Here is a 17,987-nt window from a genome sequence, read left to right as displayed (position 1 = left end):
GTTGGAAAACCATTTCAGGTGACTACCTCTTGAAGCTCATCAACAGAATGCCAAGAGTGTGCGGAGCAGTACTCAAAGCAAAAGGTGGCTACTTTGAAGAACCTAGAATATAAGACATATTTTCAGTTGTTTCACACTTTTTTGTTCAGTATATAATTCCACATGTGTTAATTCGTAGTTTGACTAACCAATTAATTTGTTTTTGTCCTTTCACACCAAAACATGTTTAATTGATTAGCAATTATCACAGAATACATTGTTACACTACATTTGTTACATTGCATCAGTGGATAAGCATTGTTAGATCATACAGTTTTTGGAATTGCATGTATATAGCTCCTACAGAATCAAAGGTTAATTGTTTCACAGGATTTTTACATTTCCATAAAGTTCCAGACCACACGAAGTAAACCTGGGAAGAGGGTGAAGACAATGTAAACCTAAATCGCAGTCAAAAGATCTAAATCCGGATTAGTTCAAAGAAGAAACAAAGATTAAAAACACAGTAATTCTGGGGAATTTGTAATGTATAAAGGTTTAACTCAGCAGGCAATTGCATAAAAGAACAAAAGCCTACATATCATGCCCTAGCTTTCATTCTTCCTCACTGCCGTGATGGTCCTCATGGTCCTCGTGGCAGTCCTGCTTAGTTGGCTCCATCTCAGAAACATCAATTCCTTCACTCATCAGCAGCTCTTTGGCATGATGCACCATCTCATTAGGCAGGAAGGGCGAGTGTGACAGAATAGTGACGAAGTTGAGGTGGAAAAGACTCAAGAAGTCAGTGCAGGAATACACAATGGTTACATTGGTGTAGTCAGTAGTCAGAACCCAGTATGGACTGTAGGGGGTAACACAGAAAATTAAAACCATTTAAACAAAAAAATAGGATATAAAAAAGAAGAAAAGGATGGTGAAATGATATCCAAACCACAATTTCTTACAAGGTGTATAGCTGACTCCAAGTTTTCCTGGTTCACGAGGGTCCAAAATCTTAGCCGTCCCTTCTACCACAATCTTCTCGCCTTTGCTGTAACAATTTTAAGGAACTTAATGGCATATAATTGAGGCTTGCACAAAAAACAATATTTAAGCAGACCTGATTCCTCATAATTTCCTCAGAAACCTGAGTTTATTCCTAAAAAGATTAGCAATAATCTTATCATACTAGAAGGAATTAAATCCTGTTAGTAAGCTTACCATAGCACAACACAAACAACAAGATATAGTCTGACTTTACTTCAATAAATAAAACAACCATTTGAGGCAACTGTGGCTCAGTAGGAAGAGTAGTTGTCTTGCAATCAGAAGGTTGTGGGTTCGATTCCAGCTTGCTCCTGCCATAGGGTTGATGTGCCCCTGGGCAAGGCACTTAACCTCAAGTTGCCTACCGATCTGTGTATCGGTGTATGAATGTGTTAGTGAGTGCAATTGGGTGAATGTAGCTCTAGTGTAAAGTGCTTTGAGCGGTCTGTATGACTGGTAAAGCGCTATATAAGTTCAGTCCATTTACATTGTTTATATTTATAATTATGCAAACAAAAGTATTCAAAATTGTTTGCTCTGGGTAGTCAAAGCTTTCTTATGTAAACTGACCCTCCTTGGTAGCTTAGCTTGTCAAAAAACAGATATAAGTGAAAAAGGGAATTATTCAGCTTTTGTCCATCACTATAAATAACAAATGTTTTATCAACAAAGGGGAACTATTAAATATAATGTCAGGGGGTACAGATGTTTTTGTGTATTAAGAAAACCATCTAGTTAGCTTAGCATAAACATTTAGAAGGTGAAACATAGATGAGTTAATTCTTACTAAAAGGTAAACATTGAAAATATTGTTCTGACAGGAGAAGTATTTTTTTTTTCATTATGTTCAATAAACATGCACAGCATCCTGTATAGCTTAGCATAAAAACCGAAAAGTTTAACCAAACAGTCCCGCCTGTTGTGTTTTGAACACAATTTATATAATTAGATTTTGATACATTAAACCTAAACAATAAAAATATTGGTTGGAGGTAAAAAAAAATTTTGTGTATGTGAAAATGTAGTTTATTTCAGCTGAACTTTGCATGGCTTAGCTTAGCATAAATACACTGCATGTGCACAATCTTCTTAGCTTAGCTTAGCTTAGCCTACCTTAATTTAGTTTAGTTTAGTTTAGCTTAGCTTAGCTTAGCTTAGCTTAGCTTAGCCTAGTTTAGCATAAACACATAAAGAGAAAATTTCCCTTTCTTATTTTATAAATAACATGCATAAGTGGAAAAACTAAGCCATTAAAGTATTATTCTAGGTAGTAAATCAATTCAATTCAAAAATACCTTATTAATCCCAAAGGGAAATTAAATGTTGTTATAGCTCATATTATGAAGGTTTCTTCAAAGAGCCGTTGTAGATGCTGATGGCTGTGGGCAGGAAGGATCTCCTGTAGCGCTCCGTCTTACAGCAGATCTGAAGAAGCCTCTGACTGAAGACACTCTGTTGTTGTAGGACAGTCTCATGAAGAGGATGCTCAGGGTTCTCCATAATGTTCTTCATTTTATGAAGAATCCGTCTTTCCACAATGATCTCCAGAGGTTCCAGAGGAGTCCCCAGAACAGAGCCAGCTTTCTTTATCAGCTTGTTGAGCTTTTTTAAGTCCCTGGCTCTGATGCTGCTTCCCCAGCAGATGATGGCAGAAGAGATCACACTTTCCACAATAGACTTATATAAGATATGCAGCATCTTGCTGCAAACACCAAAGGACCTAAGCTTCCTCAAGAAGTACAGTCTGCTCTGTCCCTTCTTGTAGATGGCTTCACAGTTGCATCTCCACTCTAGTCTGTTGTCCAGGTGAACACCGAGGTATTTATACTCCTCCACCACCTCCACTTCTTCTCCCATGATAGAAATAGTTTTTGACTTATTCCTGTTTCTCTTCAAATCTACAATCATCTCCTTTGTTTTAGTCACATTCAAAATGAGATGATTGTTGCCACACCATGCCACAAAGCAGTCCACCACCTTCCTGTACTCAGCTTCTTGTCCATCTCTGATCCACCCCACGACTGCAGAATCATCCGAGTATTTCTGCAGATGACAGGTGTCTGTCTTGTACTGGAAGTCTGAGGTGTACAGAGAGAAAAGGAATGTTGCTTTCTTTGGATTACTGCAAAGAAAACTGAAAACCTGCTGGTTAGCTTGACTTAGCTCAGTGTAGATACTGGGAAAAGAGATATTTTATGGAACTGTATTATTATGAAATTGTGTATAAAAATAAAGCATACAAATATGGAGTTCTGGGAGTTAAACGTCTGTTTTGTGAATTAGTGTGAAAATTGACTATTTACTGGTTAGCTTACCTGTGGTAAAAATGTAAACAGATACATTAGCTTTAGTGTATCAGTATAAACATATGTTTATATGTTTTAAATGTTTATAAACTGTACACATATGTAAAATTTTATTTGTAAGTACCTATGAAACCTAAAGCATTAAAAATTGTAGTTCTAAAAGGTAAACATGTTAGGTCAACATATCCTGAGGGTTTGCCTTGTGTTAGCTTTGCTTAATTAAGAATAAAAACAATAATAGCAGAAAGTTGGAATCTTCTTATTCCTTGGGTACATCCTTAAAACATTTTATATATATACAGGTCCTTCTCAAAATATTAGCATATTGTGATAAAGTTAATTATTTTCCATAATGTCATGATGAAAATTTAACATTCATATATTTTAGATTCATTGCACACTAACTGAAATATTTCAGGTCTTTTATTGTCTTAATATGGATGATTTTGGCATACAGCTCATGAAAACCCAAAATTCCTATCTCACAAAATTAGCATATTTCATCCGACCAATAAAAGAAAAGTGTTTTTAATACAAAAAACGTCAACCTTCAAATAATCATGTACAGTTATGCACTCAATACTTGGTCGGGAATTCTTTTGCAGAAATGACTGCTTCAATGCGGCGTGGCATGGAGGCAATCAGCTTGTGGCACTGCTGAGGTCTTATGGAGGCCCAGGATGCTTCGATAGCGGCCTTTAGCTCATCCAGAGTGTTGGGTCTTGAGTCTCTCAACGTTCTCTTCACAATATCCCACAGATTCTCTATGGGGTTCAGGTCAGGAGAGTTGGCAGGCCAATTGAGCACAGTGATACCATGGTCAGTAAACCATTTACCAGTGGTTTTGGCACTGTGAGCAGGTGCCAGGTCGTGCTGAAAAATGAAATCTTCATCTCCATAAAGCTTTTCAGCAGATGGAAGCATGAAGTGCTCCACAATCTCCTGATAGCTAGCTGCATTGACCCTGCCCTTGATAAAACACAGTGGACCAACACCAGCAGCTGACATGGCACCCCGGACCATCACTGACTGTGGGTACTTGACACTGGACTTCTGGCATTTTGGCATTTCCTTCTCCCCAGTCTTCCTCCAGACTCTGGCACCTTGATTTCCGAATGACATGCAGAATTTGCTTTCATCCGAAAAAAGTACTTTGGACCACTGAGCAACAGTCCAGTGCTGCTTCTCTGTAGCCCAGGTCAGGCGCTTCTGCCGCTGTTTCTGGTTCAAAAGTGGCTTGACCTGGGGAATGCGGCACCTGTAGCCCATTTCCTGCACACGCCTGTGGACGGTGGCTCTGGATGTTTCTATTCCAGACTCAGTCCACTGCTTTCGCAGGTCCCCCAAGGTCTGGAATCGGCCCTTCTCCACAATCTTCCTCAGGGTCCGGTCACCTCTTCTCGTTGTGCAGCGTTTTCTGCCACACTTTTTCCTTCCCACAGACTTCCCACTGAGGTGCCTTGATACAGCACTCTGGGAACAGCCTATTTGTTCAGAAATGTCTTTCTGTGTCTTACCCTCTTGCTTGATGGTGTCAATAGTGGCCTTCTGGACAGCAGTCAGGTCGGCAGTCTTACCCATGATTGGGGTTTTGAGTGATGAACCAGGCTGGGAGTTTTAAAGGCCTCAGGAATCTTTTGCAGGTGTTTAGAGTTAACTCGTTGATTCAGATGATTAGGTTCATAGCTCGTTTAGAGACCCTTTTAATGATATGCTAATTTTGTGAGATAGGAATTTTGGGTTTTCATGAGCTGTATGCCAAAATCATCCGTATTAAGACAATAAAAGACCTGAAATATATCAGTTAGTGTGCAATGAATCTAAAATATATGAATGTTAAATTTTCATCATGACATTATGGAAAATAATAAACTTTATCACAATATGCTAATATTTTGAGAAGGACCTTTATAGAATTCACAGATTTATGCCTTTGAATAGACATTTATTTTGGGGATTAAACTAGTGCAGATTAGAAATCAGTTGCTGAGCTTAGTTTGAAAATGTGACATCAGATAAACAGCCAGCTATTTTAATGATTAAAAATGTCACAAAACAAAACGAATGCCCTTGTTAGTTTATTACAACTAGGCAAAACATAAAAGTTAATAAAATATTTTCCCCTGTCGTTAAAACTGTGAAAGGAACACGACTTGTCCTCCTAACGTCTTTTGATTTACAAGTCGCTCATCCCTTCTGAAATGGTAGCACTAAACCTATTCAAGTAACATTAATATAATTAAAATTAAATATTATCATATATATTTGTTTGCTGTCAGAAAATCCACCAACTTCTTGAAACTTTAGAAGAAAAGCAGAATTACTCACATGACATGAGAGTTGAGCACCTGGACGGTACCATCTTTCTTTAGTCAGTAGTTTACCTCAAGGCACTTTCCATTATCAAAGTAAGAAGGGATCTTCTCTATCTCATACCAGGTTCCCATGTACTGTTAACAGAAACAAATAACAATGTATGAGAAACACATGGTTTTCTGTGGATGCATTAAAGTATATCTTAGCTTTACCTCCTGGAGGTCAAAGTCAGGCTGCACAGCTGGAGTAGGACAGCTACCATAGTGAAAACTCTGAGCTGAGATCAGAGGCAGCAGCAGGAGGATGAAGAAGGAAGGGGACGTTGTTGCTTCTGGAGCTAGGAGAAAACACCGCAGAAATTAAGAGCGGAGATAACAGGAAGTTTACTGATGTATATGTAAGGTGCTGCCTATGACTTAAGTGGAGACGTGAAGCAGCAGAAAATAAACGAGAAGACCATAACTTTGCTTGATTTTTTATTTGATTCTATATTTGTAAACAAACACATAATAAGCAACTCAGTTCAGCTAGTAATCCATTTGGTTTCTCACACAAATAAAGAAAATAAAGAAATTATCATCAAGCTAGTGTAGTGTAATGACTTCTTGTGGTAGATTTAAGTACTAATCTGTAACCCTTTTGTGCCATTTGGTTTATGTTATTAATATTTTTACAGAAAGACATATAACAATTTTAATCTTAATTAAAGCTGCAAGCAGCATTGTGCGGCCCTCACAGCCAAGCGCCGCTTGGCCTGTGCAGCCACCGCGGGACCCTGGCATCGCCTCCTACACGCCACACACGATGACACCGCTTCACTTCAACGCGTCGCCAGTAGGTGGCACTGTGGGCAAAATGTCAAATGATCTTCGGTCATGCAGAGTTTGAGTCTGGCAAAAAGCATTCAAAATTTGGAGTAAATCGGACCTTCCAGATGGAAGCTGCACTCACTTGTTTGTTTGTGGGTGGGGCTAAAACAACATCATCAATTGACTGTGTCAACATGTCCATCATTAACTCATGATCATGTATACTACATTTCAAGTGGATCTGATGATGTATGAGGGAGATATAGCCCTTGAAGTGTCCTAGGGGGCGCTGTTGATCCAAATTCCAATGTAATCCAATAGAGGTGTTTGGGGACTGAGAAATATCAGCCATATTTATTTTGGAGTGAATCAGATAATCCATGTGAAATTTAGAGCCAAACGTATGGCTGTGGTGTGACATCAGAATTTGCCACGCCATCATATTAACACTGTCCAACTAAAGCAGTAAGTACTGTCGACTGTCTAAGACCATCATGTTATCTGTTACTTGGGACAGTTTCACGTTGATTAGGTAAAGAACATCAAACATTGACTCTGTAAAGGAAAACGTGACACTTCCTGTTATCAGGGGGCGGGTCTTCGATGATGTCAGCATCTAACCAGTGAATATTGTTCAAGCATAGAGGCAGATCAATCCCAAAAAGTTTAATGTGTCTGTGACTTTCCTTGTAGGAGCTATATCAATTTTGTCTTTTATGGTGAGAAGTCATATTTTGAGTCATGGCCACGCCCACACGCTATCGTGTATCAAAAAGCTTTTGATAACTTTTGATCCCCAATCCCTTAAGAGTATACTGAGTGATTTTCAAGTGTGTAAGTCAAAAGCTGTACGATGAGTTCGCTCAGATATGCGGGCTAGAAACGCCCAAAACAGGGTAAAAATGGCAACTTCAATCCAAAATGGCCGACTTCCTGTGGGGGTTGGACCAATGCTCCAATAGACTTTTTTGTAGGTCCCGAGAAGTTACATATGTGTACCAAATTTCAGAATCCTCGGTCAAAGCATGGCTTGGGGCTGATTTTTTAAAATTTTCTAGGGGGCGCTGTGGACAAATTAGGCCACGCCCACCAAATATGTCATCAGATCTCTGTTGGGGACTGGAGTAGGTTCAATCACATGGAATTTGGTGCAGATCAGATGATGTATGTGGAGATTAAAGCCAAACGTATGGCCATGGCGTGACATCCAACTTTGCCGCGCCACCACGGCCACGCCCTTTTATGAAAAGTCACTGTGCCTCAAACGAAGTTAGACCCACTAGTTATCTGTCTTCTGACACACTTTCAAGTGGATTGGGTCAAGAGGGTCATAGAGGCACCCTTCCAATTGAAAAAAGTGACTTCCGGTTCTGAGGGTGCGTGGCTTTGATGATGTCAGCATATGACCCCATAGAATCGTCGGGAACCCGAAGGCTGTCCTTCATACCAACTTTGGTGTGATTTGTAATTTGTTTGGTAAAGTTATTGCAATTTTTCACTTTTAGGCGCGAACGCCAAGTTCATGCCCCGGCCACGCCCCTTCAACATACACGAAAAGTCACAATTTTGATAACTTTTAATCCCCCGTGCCTCAACTCCACATTGACCAAATATGAAGCTGATAGCTCAAAATCCCTAGGAGGAGTTCGTTAAAGTTCGAGGTGAGTAAAAGTGAAAAATGGGCAAAAATTGGCCTTTGACCCAAAATGGCCGACTTCCTGTGCGTTTTAGGACATACCCCCAAGAGACTTTTTATCTTGGTTTGAGGAGCTCTAGCAGTGTGCCAACTTTCAGATCTGTACGACTTACGGTTCGGGCTATCTCACGTTTGGGGGCGTGGCTAAGTGGTTTGGCCACGCCCACTTATGGCGACATTAAAGACTTAAAATTTCACCAGGGGGACAATTTTGGGTAAAGTTTGGTGAGTTTTTGGATATGTTAAAGCCGCCAAATAGGCAATTCATTTGTCGCCAGAATAATAATAAACAGAGCGATTACAATAGGCCTTCGCAGCGCTTTGCTGCTCGGGCCTAATTAGATTTTAAGGGGTTAGTTTAATCTTAACCAAATGCAGCAAAAAAACTAAATTTTGTTCTTCTCCCGACTGATACCTTTGTACAACTGTTTTTTTTTTTTTTTTTTCATTCTTTTTAACATCAATAAAATATGGATTCAGTTAAGGGATGCTTATGCGTAAAATTCAGGAGTGTTCTAATATGAAATCTGAGATTGGTGTAATCTTAATCAGATTTTACAGATATTTATGTAGCTTTGTTTTTTTTTTTAGACTTTTTACTATTCCCTTCTTCTGATTGATACATTTCTACAATGGGATCTTTTTGATCCCCTTTAGCCTCTCTGAAAACGATGCGTTTGGCTTAAGGATATAGATATATAAATGTTAGGAAAACCTACTGTGACAACATTTCAGTGTAAATTTGTTTTAATCTTTTTGGAAATGTTTTCTATTATTTTCTAGGTCATTTTGCTGTCCAAATGTTGCAAAAATCATTTCTGTTTTATGTCATTTCAGTTTTCTCCAGTGTTCTGTTTGCAAGTTTCAGGACTCAAAACTGAGCCCTGCATACCTATCATTCTCACACCTTTCTTTGTACACACTTGGCTTTCTTTTTTTGTTGTTTTCAAGACAAGGTGCGGCCACTTGAGCAAAGTTCGAACCATCGGGTTTAATCTCACGCAGGAACTTTGTGCATATTTGTGTGGGTGTCTTCCATGATTTATTAGATAAACTGTCTTCAAACTAGGTCCTTTTATCTGTTATGTTTTTGTACGCTGAGGTTTGTTTTAAGTAATTTAATTTTGTATTATGTTGCGGCGGAAAAAACCCTTAAACAAATACAAGGTGTAGTTTCATTTTACAATGACTGTATAATCCTGTGTAATTTCTTTGTATCCTTCTCCAGACTGACACCTTTGAAGTGATTCCTTTGAAATGTATCCGCCAGCTATGACTACAGGTGAATCAGATGTGCTCTCTTGGAACAGACTTGTGACTCTGGTTGTTGGTTGATTAAATAACTAAACTAGTCAACTAAATCGGGTCTGATAACAACACAAAAGGCATAAAAATAGGGATTCTCATAAAGGTATTTTTTAAAGAATTATTTAAATATAGGCAATGCATATTTTTGAGTTTAAACCAATGTATTTAAATATGTTTAATCATTTATTAGTCAACTTTACCCTCTAAAAATAGTTCAGATAGTGCAACTATTTTTTAAACAGGTGAACTAATGGTTAAGTCACCTGTCTTTTGCGACTCATTTCAAATTAGACAGATGTTGACAATCCCCCTGTGTCAGCTTTTTACTTTGCTTACAAGTTTAAATGAAACTTTTTTTTATATAATTTATTTTGCGGCACTAGTGGCCTTTAATTTCTAATTTTTTCTGAAAGTGTGCTGACTGGAAATGGGAAGAAAGATTAGGGGAAGACATGGGTTGCGCCCTATGCAGCATTTTTAAGTAAAACAAAAAGTTTTAGATTAAAGTAACATTCTCGTAACTTTATACTGGTGGATCATCTGCGGTGGTAGGTGCACAAAACATGAAACAGAAGTTTGGTTTTCTTCTTCCTATACAGGTCCTTCTCAAAATATTAGCATATGGTGATAAAGTTAATTATTTTCCATAATGTCATGATGAAAATTTAACATTCATATATTTTAGATTCATTGCACACTAACTGAAATATTTCAGGTCTTTTATTGTCTTAATACGGATGATTTTGGCATACAGCTCATGAAAACCCAAAATTCCTATCTCACAAAATTAGCATATCATTAAAAGGGTCTCTAAACGAGCTATGAACCTAATCATCTGAATCAACGAGTTAACTCTAAACAACTGCAAAAGATTCCTGAGGCCTTTAAAACTCCCAGCCTGGTTCATCACTCAAAACCCCAATCATGGGTAAGACTGCCGACCTGACTGCTGTCCAGAAGGCCACTATTGACACCCTCAAGCAAGAGGGTAAGACACAGAAAGAAATTTCTGAACGAATAGGCTGTTCCCAGAGTGCTGTATCAAGGCACCTCAGTGGGAAGTCTGTGGGAAGGAAAAAGTGTGGCAGAAAACGCTGCACAACGAGAAGAGGTGACCGGACCCTGAGGAAGATTGTGGAGAAGGGCCGATTCCAGACCTTGGGGGACCTGCGGAAGCAGTGGACTGAGTCTGGAGTAGAAACATCCAGAGCCACCGTGCACAGGCGTGTGTAGGAAATGGGCTACAGGTGCCGCATTCCCCAGGTCAAGCCACTTTTGAACCAGAAACAGCGGCAGAAACGCCTGACCTGGGCTACAGAGAAGCAGCACTGGACTGTTGCTCAGTGGTCCAAAGTACTTTTTTCGGATGAAAGCAAATTCTGCATGTCATTCGGAAATCAAGGTGCCAGAGTCTGGAGGAAGACTGGGGAGAAGGAAATGCCAAAATGCCATAAGTCCAGTGTCAAGTACCCACAGTCAGTGATGGTCTGGGGTGCCGTGTCAGCTGCTGGTGTTGGTCCACTGTGTTTTATCAAGGGCAGGGTCAATGCAGCTAGCTATCAGGAGATTTTGGAGCACTTCATGCTTCCATCTGCTGAAAAGCTTTATGGAGATGAAGATTTCATTTTTCAGCACGACCTGGCACCTGCTCACAGTGCCAAAACCACTGGTAAATGGTTTACTGACCATGGTATCACTGTGCTCAATTGGCCTGCCAACTCTCCTGACCTGAACCCCATAGAGAATCTGTGGGATATTGTGAAGAGAACGTTGAGAGACTCAAGACCCAACACTCTGGATGAGCTAAAGGCCGCTATCGAAGCATCCTGGGCCTCCATAAGACCTCAGCAGTGCCACAAGCTGATTGCCTCCATGCCACGCCGCATTGAAGCAGTCATTTCTGCCAAAGGATTCCCGACTACGTATTGAGTGCATTACTGTACATGATTATTTGAAGGTTGACGTTTTTTGTATTAAAAACACTTTTCTTTTATTGGTCGGATGAAATATGCTAATTTTGTGAGATAGGAATTTTGGGTTTTCATGAGCTGTATGCCAAAATCATTCGTATTAAGACAATAAAAGACCTGAAATATTTCAGTTAGTGTGCAATGAATCTAAAATATATGAATGTTAAATTTTCATCATGACATTATGGAAAATAATGAACTTTATCACAATATGCTAATATTTTGAGAAGGACCTGTATTTGAAACTACAAATGCAGCTCAATCGTAAAGTCATTTGGGTTCTTCTAGATGATACAATATCCGGTTCAGAGTTATTATTTCTTAACTTCACGCTAAAAGCTCCCGGGTTTTCGGTTGTGCCACCATGACATTAGTCGTCATCCAAATTGTAGAAAAGATTTTCAGTTATCTTAGCTCAGTTGGTATTTGTAAAAGTAGCTGCCAAAACATAAAAATATTTCTGTTTAAGTGCAGTAAAATTATATTCCAGCAGAAATGAGTTTACAAAATATAGATGATGAAATAATACAGATGTGCCAGTTTTTTATTTAAATTGTACAAGATATATGACTTATCACGATTGAGGAAAACAAACAATAAATCTGACTTTACAACAGGGATGTTCTATTTTTTACATGCATTAATCAACTTTTGTTCAAATAAGTTACAATCACGCTTCACCTGCTGGCTGCTGGAAAATGTCTTTTTGCCTTTTTCCGCCAAAATAAAAAAATCTTAAAGACGTTTGTTTTCACAAAGCAGCTTCTTTTTTTTAGCTACTTTTCATATTTAACAACAATGTAGAAAAAAGTCATAGAAAAACCAAAAAGGATAGGTCACTAAATAAATAAATAAAATTTACCTGAGGACTTTGTCAAGGTCAGGTGTCTGAAATCTTTAATAATGCTAAAAAAAAAACATATCAATGGTTTTGTTACCTGAGCTCTGAGGTGTTGTCAGGTGAAGGTTTGTTCCAGACTTCTGCTAAAATGTCCAGAACTGGATGGGCTTCTGGCTCACGTTGCGTCACTCTTGAAAGCACGAGGCATAAATGCCATCACCGTCCTTAAAGGCAAATAGTTTCAGTCATTCAGGCTCAACCGTGTCAACAAAAAGTGTCGCTTATCTGTGTGGAAATTTCATTATTTATGAAATTTTGTTCAGAGGTGACTGAACAAAACGCAATGTAAAACCCTTCTCTTTTTGCAAAAAAGAGGTTAAAAAAATAGGATTTTGTCCTTGTTTAATCACAAGTAAATCAGTCATAGTAAGAGTTGCAATAGTGGTTTCACTGGAAAATTATTCTTTTATTTCTCACCTTTATACAGGTACCAACAGTTTTCATTTAGACTTCATACCTCTGGAGTTATTCTTGATTTATTTCAGTTATGTAATTCCAGGTGGAAATTGAAAATATTTTCCTATTTGTATGTTAAACAAATCATGGAAACAACACAGTGCTAAGGTCGTCAGTGTAGCAAAGGGTCATTTCATTAATTGTTTTTATTTTTTAGGCCATCTGGACCAATTCAGATCAGCGGATTCAAAAAACAGTAAGACCTAAATAAATATGGACTTGAATATCCTACATTTAATACAGATCCTTTACATTATAGTTTGTGATTTGTTTAACTTTTACTTTGCTTGTAAAAATTTCAGAAAATCATCTGGGGCAATGCTTTGTTTGACACCTAAACCAGACCCAGTTTTAAGAGCCACAGGCCCATTAAAAACCCTAATCTTACATAGTCTAGAGGCTAAACATAAGAAAAGATCTAAAGTGATCATTTTTTTATGTATTTCCAGCTGCGAAAAACAGTAAAACCACTAATGAGTTCGAACAATTATGATGTTGAATTTGTTAAGTGTTGTGAATTTAAAAGCGAAGCGCGGCAGCTTTGTGGGCACTCATCTGTCCACTCAGCTCCTACAGTTTACGGGCCTACTCCTATAACACAGCTCCATAATGGACTTTTTCCTTGACTCTCAGCACCACCTAGTGAAACGAAACACCCAGGTTTGCTTTTCACCGACAAAACATATTTGCTTGTCCATTTCTTTCAAAACAAAATGTGCCCTTTAACATCCACTTTTCTTTCCTCCACAGTTGTGATGATGGACAACTCTCTGTCTATATCATTAGGGTTACATTATATAATTATATTGACATTTGTATAGCAGAAATACCTTTTATTCCCCCCCAAGCTTTAATTATTTGATTTCTTTTTCTTAAATTGTGTGACGGACCAGATAAAAGGGTTCCGAGGGCAGCATAATGTCCAGAGGCCAAAGGTTCCCCACTAATGTTTTAGATAATAGAAAAGAATATGAGGTCAGTGAACAGACATTTACATGTCTTCCTGTGTTTAATGTGCAATAGGATAATTTAAGAAATAAATAACTGCAACAATGCCAAAATATACTTACGATTTTTATTTATTTCCAGTGTTTGTTGGGAAGGGGGGGGGGGGACTGAACCCATGCTCTGCTGCAGCAAACATTCATATAATACAGGTTTCAAACCTAGCTTGTTTTTCTTCCAGTTAAAGGCGCTGGTGCCTTTTACTGCACTTTAAAAACACAGGTGGGGGTGGGGAAACAAATGCTGGAGTTGTAGATTTCACTGAAAACTGGAGTTCTTGTTTCAAACAATCCTTTTGTGAATGATAACTGTTTATAAAAACTGCTTTTAAAAAGAAAACAAAAGAGGCACTTTTTCAGATAAGAACAACTTGCACAGGTAAAAACATACTTTTTTTGGAAATAAAAACTAATGTACCAAAGCATTACATACTATAGCGTCAGCATCTCGTCATTACCATTTCATAGCCTTTTTTTTTAGGGATAAAACTATAACCATCCTCCAGTTCTTCCAGCTAATATCTGGCTGTTGTTGAGTGTGCTGCAGAAATAAAACTTCCCACAGAACGCAGCTCAGAAAGCAGCCGTTAGTATTCCTACGTACTTCAAGTACAAACAGAACAAAAACAGACAGTATTGTCACAAGCGTCTAGTATTAGCCCAGAAAAAGTAAAACATTCTTCATACATGAGGAAGAACTGAACCATGAATCCTCCTGCTGTGAAAATCTTCATTATCATCTGTGTCCATATGACAGAATAAAGACTCTCGGGTCAGTTTTGCAGGAGAAAGTTCATGTTTCCTTTCCGTGTCTGTTCCAGTATGGCAGAGAACTTAATCATCTTTAACATTAGTTTAGTAACAATCATCAGAGCTTATACACAGTATGTACAGTAAATACAGAAAGTATACTTTAGTATAAAAATATTGTGCTAAAATACACACATTCACACTTGAACACACTCGCTCTGTCTTTAGTTACGGTTTCTACACCTACAGGTACTGGTAAAACCGAGAGCGGGTAACTTGTGCTCTGGAGAGTTTGTGTGGGTGAGCGTCCGACCCCAGCTGGGTTTTATTTGTGTCCTGCAGCCCGTCTCCATTAACCTGCGCTGCCTTCGTTGGCTGAGGTTTTTCAGGTACAGTGTCCGGAGCTGCGGGATGATCGTCCTCTGGCACCGCTTTGGGAGCCACCTCTGCACTCGGTTCGGAGCCTCTGAGGCGCTCACGGGTGATCCAGTCTCTGATGGAATGGTCCTGAGAGGACCACGTGGGCTTGAGGCGGTCCAGAGCCGACAGATCGGCTGTCTGGTCTACGCCCCCCTGCTCCCTCCAATCGTTAATAACCGCTAGCTCTGCAAAGTCTCTCTGCCCGCCCATGGTGTGCCTCCGGCGGATGTTCTTCTTCTTGCTCTGAGCATCAGGAGCCTGGCCCTTCGTGGTGAACATGTCATCAGCAGATGATCGTATCCTGAACCTCAGCCGCTCTGTGATTTTCAGGTGCCAGGCCGGCTCAGGGCGCTCCGACTCGCTGCGTGAAGAGGAGCTGATGCTGCTTGACGACCGGCCTTTCTTCATCACCTCCAAGACTCGAGAAAACCGGTTGGAAGGCTCTGCTCTCCCCTCGTTCCCCACAGCCCCCTCTGCTGACGAGTCACTATCAGTTTTATGCCTTAGGGACCACTTTCTGGATAAAGTGTCGCATTCAATCATCCTGTGTGTGGGGAAGAGGCGCCGTGCTTCCTGTCTCTGTGTGCCCGCCCCCTCTGGGATGCCCTCTTTACCCCCAGCATCAGTTTTCTCCTGACTCTGCTTCGGGCAAGGCGTGGACTGGCTGCTGCCACCTCCGGGAGCGAACACGGGGAATTCACTTTCGCTGTCTGTCTCCATGGGTCGCCCCTCACTAATGAGCTCGCTGCGCTCGTCGTCAGCCTCCTCCCCGCCCTGTAGCTCCGGACTGAGCACGCTTGACTCCGCGCCGGTCAGGAATGTGATGGAGGAGGTGGTAGAATAGTCGGAGGTGATGGAGCTCACCTCAGCTCCGGCTGACGTCCCTGCTCCTTGTCCCACACTGGCAGGCAGATCCATGAAAGCTCCACCAGTCCACTTTTTGGGTCTTGATCGTGAGACAGATGCCCCAGAGCTCATGGTCCCAAGGTCAGAGGTGTTTTCTTCCAGCTGGGATGGGGGGTACGACAGGGAAATCTTCCTCTGGGCAGCTGTTTGATCGCTGATAATTGGCAATGGTGAGGGTGAAGGCGAGGGACGTCGGGGTGGAGTCTTTTCTTTGAGTAAAGATGAGTTTCTGTGCTCCCTCTTGGCTTTAAATGTGAATTCAACAGCTCTACCGTTCTCCTTCCTCTCCTCAGCTCTCGGCTTGGTGGTGGGGTTGGGACGGGTCTGGCTTGGAGCCTTGGTCTGCAGTGAGTGGTTGTTCACTTTTTGGCCGGGAACTTCCTTTCTGGGGAACACGGCATCGAGATCATCATCTGAGCTGCTAGGCTGCGGCTTCTCCCTTGACCTCCCTCTTTTGTGGCTGGCGGCAGCAAAGATGGAGGAGACCAGAAGCTCTCTGCTGCACTGGTCCTTCCCATAACCCCAGGAAACCTGCAGGGAAAATGGAGATTGGGCAGAGAAAAAGAAAAAAATACAAAAATGGGTCATGTTAAACTGGGAAAAGACAAAATAAGGAGACAAATAAGCCTTCATTCCTTAGATCAGTACTCCACCTGCTCTTGAGAAGCACCGACCAGAGAAGTGGACAGAAAGAGGAACATTAGCAGCATCATAATGAGGATGTACATTATTATTGTTGCCATGCAGCCTCGAAAGAAGCAGGTAAAGCAGAAGCTGCAGAGGCACAAGCAATGCCATGAAGCTGAGGAGGAGTTGCAAGAAAGCAGCAGTACAGCAAGAAGCAGCACCTCCTTCTAGACCCAAATGAGCTCCTCTGAGAGCAATGTCACTATTTGCAGGACTGAAACTACAGCAATACCTGTCAGATATTTACACACGTTTAAAATCTATTTCTTCTTTTTTTCCAGCTTCCTACTTTGCATTATCAGGCTGGAATAAAGACAGGAATATTGCAACAACAAAGTATAAGTATTTTTTCTCTTGCTCTCGGTGGAAGACACACGCATTTTCTCTCCCTCCCTCCCTGCTGATCCCTGCTTCTTCTTTTTGTCTGTATTTTTCTCAGAGCCTCGCTTTGCATATCCTCCAAACTTTTAAATTATGGATTTGGTCAGCTGGACTCTCAACGAAATCACATTTTTTTTCGACAGGAAGACAGGGTAAAGGAGACCCTCTTGTCCAGGTGGGACATTCTTCTCTGGAAACACAATGGATTCTTAGCAGCAGTGGAAGATTGTGTACCTGACTGCGATGTTGGTCGAGGACATAGAAAATGTGTAGATATTTGGACTTTTGATAACAGGATTTCTGCTTTTTGGAGTTGGTGGTTACCTGGCTTATCAAGTGATTCGCAAAACGTGGGCAGCTGTTCAAAGCTTTCCAAAGCTTCCTGCGATGTTAGATGGAGTCAGTAGAGCGATCAACACTCAGACTGAAATGTTAAGAGAGCAGAATCACAAGCTGGACACGATTCTTGAACAGAATCGCAGCCTGGCAGCGGTTGGACTCGGAGGTTAAAGGATATAATCTTGGAGAAGTTGTACGCTCCAGATCTGCGGAAAGTACCAGAAATTTGGCTATTTGGATTCGCAATTGAGACAAACCAGTAAAACTCTTAAGGTAGTTGGAAATTCACAACTTCCTGAACCACAACATTTATTGTTTTTCTAAATCTGGCGCCCCAATGTGGCCTTGGCAACTTCTGCTAACTGGCTATTGACAAAATATTTCCTGGATGTTATATAAACACGACGCTCTTTCCCAGCACTCCCCTACCAGCTGTGTGCTGATAGGACTATGCGTCCCATTGATAAAACTTCCACCTCTCTTCTCAAGGACAATGGTGCTTCTATCAGTGTTGACAGTCTAATTCTTGCAAACACACTCAGACTTTTATAAATTCGCACCCTCAAGATTCCACCGTACCCTTGCTAAATCTTTACTTATGTGTGTGTTGCTTACCCCTGCTGAGGTTTTTTGTACTATTTTTTTTTCCTCCTATCTTACTTTACCTAATTATGTGATTTCATTACTTTTCATAGATTTTCACATTTCTCAG

At 40.4% G+C, this 17,987-nt stretch overlaps 2 protein-coding genes across 7 annotated transcripts in view; both read right to left on the bottom strand.

Moving 5' to 3' along the window:
• Window positions 1–294: 294 nt before the first annotated feature.
• LOC124857892 (apolipoprotein D-like) lies at window positions 295–13,722 on the bottom strand. Its single transcript, XM_047349453.1, has 6 exons — window positions 12,370–13,722; window positions 5,861–5,985; window positions 5,717–5,782; window positions 1,597–1,613; window positions 954–1,030; window positions 295–863 (listed from the first exon to the last, which is right to left on the bottom strand). The coding sequence occupies exons 3-6, from the start codon at window positions 5,777–5,779 to the stop codon at window positions 595–597; spliced, it is 426 nt and encodes a 141-aa protein (XP_047205409.1). The 5' UTR covers window positions 5,780–5,782; window positions 5,861–5,985; window positions 12,370–13,722; the 3' UTR covers window positions 295–594.
• Window positions 13,723–13,849: 127 nt separating this feature from the next.
• LOC124857754 (rho GTPase-activating protein 21-like) overlaps window positions 13,850–17,987 on the bottom strand; it is a 100,381-nt gene continuing 96,243 nt past the window's right edge. For all 6 annotated transcript variants that reach the window (XM_047349167.1, XM_047349168.1, XM_047349170.1 and 3 more), the window contains one exon: window positions 13,850–16,399. In XM_047349167.1, coding sequence (XP_047205123.1) covers window positions 14,786–16,399 — 1,614 coding nt within the window. In that variant the 3' untranslated portion in view covers window positions 13,850–14,785. The remainder of the gene's footprint in view (window positions 16,400–17,987) is intronic.

This window comes from Girardinichthys multiradiatus, chromosome 21 (assembly GCF_021462225.1).
Source record: "Girardinichthys multiradiatus isolate DD_20200921_A chromosome 21, DD_fGirMul_XY1, whole genome shotgun sequence".
Classification (NCBI taxonomy): domain Eukaryota; kingdom Metazoa; phylum Chordata; class Actinopteri; order Cyprinodontiformes; family Goodeidae; genus Girardinichthys; species Girardinichthys multiradiatus.
The sequence above is the reverse complement of the archived record's forward strand: the minus strand, read 5'-3'. Positions and strand labels throughout refer to the sequence as shown.

Bases quoted from the DNA above. Each gene is read 5' to 3' on its own strand.
- LOC124857892 (XM_047349453.1), bottom strand. From the start codon at position 5,779: ATGGGAACCTGGTATGAGATAGAGAAGATCCCTTCTTACTTTGATAAT. The intron at 864-953 runs ATACACCTTGTA...AAATGGTTTTAA, and splicing joins AGGAAAACTTGGAGTCAGCT to TTTTCTGTGTTACCCCCTAC.